Source organism: Cystoisospora suis (assembly GCF_002600585.1).
Source record: "Cystoisospora suis strain Wien I chromosome Unknown contig_365, whole genome shotgun sequence".
Lineage (NCBI taxonomy): Eukaryota > Apicomplexa > Conoidasida > Eucoccidiorida > Sarcocystidae > Cystoisospora > Cystoisospora suis.
The window spans coordinates 16,037-17,070 of NW_027153166.1; the positions used below are offsets into that span (position 1 = coordinate 16,037).

General features: G+C 39.7%; 1 protein-coding gene across 1 annotated transcript in view; it reads left to right on the plus strand.

Moving 5' to 3' along the window:
• CSUI_000923 (uncharacterized protein) overlaps positions 1 to 1,034 on the plus strand; it is a 26,725-nt gene that overhangs the window by 15,554 nt on the left and 10,137 nt on the right. Inside the window, exon 3 of the mRNA XM_068061130.1 lies at positions 288 to 1,007. Within this exon, the coding sequence (XP_067926893.1) occupies positions 288 to 890 (603 nt within the window). The 3' untranslated portion in view covers positions 891 to 1,007. The remainder of the gene's footprint in view (positions 1 to 287; positions 1,008 to 1,034) is intronic.

The following is a 1,034-nucleotide window of genomic DNA, read 5'->3' on the forward strand; positions in this document are numbered from 1 at the left end:
GATCAAAGATAGATTGATAGATAGATTCAAGATAGATAGATAGATTCAAGATAGATTCAAGATAGATAGATTCAAGATAGATAGATAGATAGATAGATTCAAGATAGATCAAGTTTGGTATCTTCTTCTGTATCTTTTTAAAGTGACATTAGGGTTCAGTGCCTATATCTCTTTCTCTGGCCTTCAATGATGGGTGTGTCTTTCGTCTATCTTACCTCTTCTTTCTTTCTTTCTTTCTTTCGTAATTTCTTGTCTATCTTTTTGTGTTTGATGTGTCTCTTGGGTAGCCTGAGCTTTACTTCTTGTTTTGCGGGGTGTTGTCTGGGAGATTCCGTCGGGTAGTGCAGGAGCGTCTTTTTAAGGCAGGCATGATGCCTCTCCTGAGTCAAATTTTCGATAGCATGCCTTGGTTTGCCCCTTCTCCTAAACGTTCTTCCTCCTCTTTCTCTTCATCTTTGTCGCATAAGAAAAAGAAGAAGAAAGGAAGATTTCTCTCTGAGAAAAGAAGAAGTTTAACTCAAAGAGGAGAAAGATGCGCGTCTTCTTCTTCTTCTTCTGTAGAGTCGCCATCAGCTTGGGAGAAGGATAGGAAGAAGAAATTGCGTCACGGGAGGATGGAAGATCGATCTCTTCTGCTTTCTTGCTGCTCTTCCTCTGACGAAATGGAGGAGGAAGAAGAAAGAGAGAAGAAGGGAGACTTGATAGGAGAAAGAGAAAAGAAGAAGAAGAAGGCGAAAGAGAGAAGAGGCGATTCAGAGGAACGAGGAAAGAGAAAGAAAGATGAGAAAAAGAAGAAGAATGAACGCGGAGATCTCCTAGGACAGACACAAGAGAGAAGAAAGAAAGAAAAAGAAAAGAGAAAGAAAAGAAAAAGAAGAAGAAAAAAGTGAAGATAAAGAAGCAGATGCATGCGAATGTTCTCTATGTGGGATGACCGTAGAATACCTAAGAGTCCTACATGATATGTGTGACTTCGAAGAAGGGAGAACCGCTGCCATCATTAAAAGGTAACTAACCTATCTATCTATCTATCT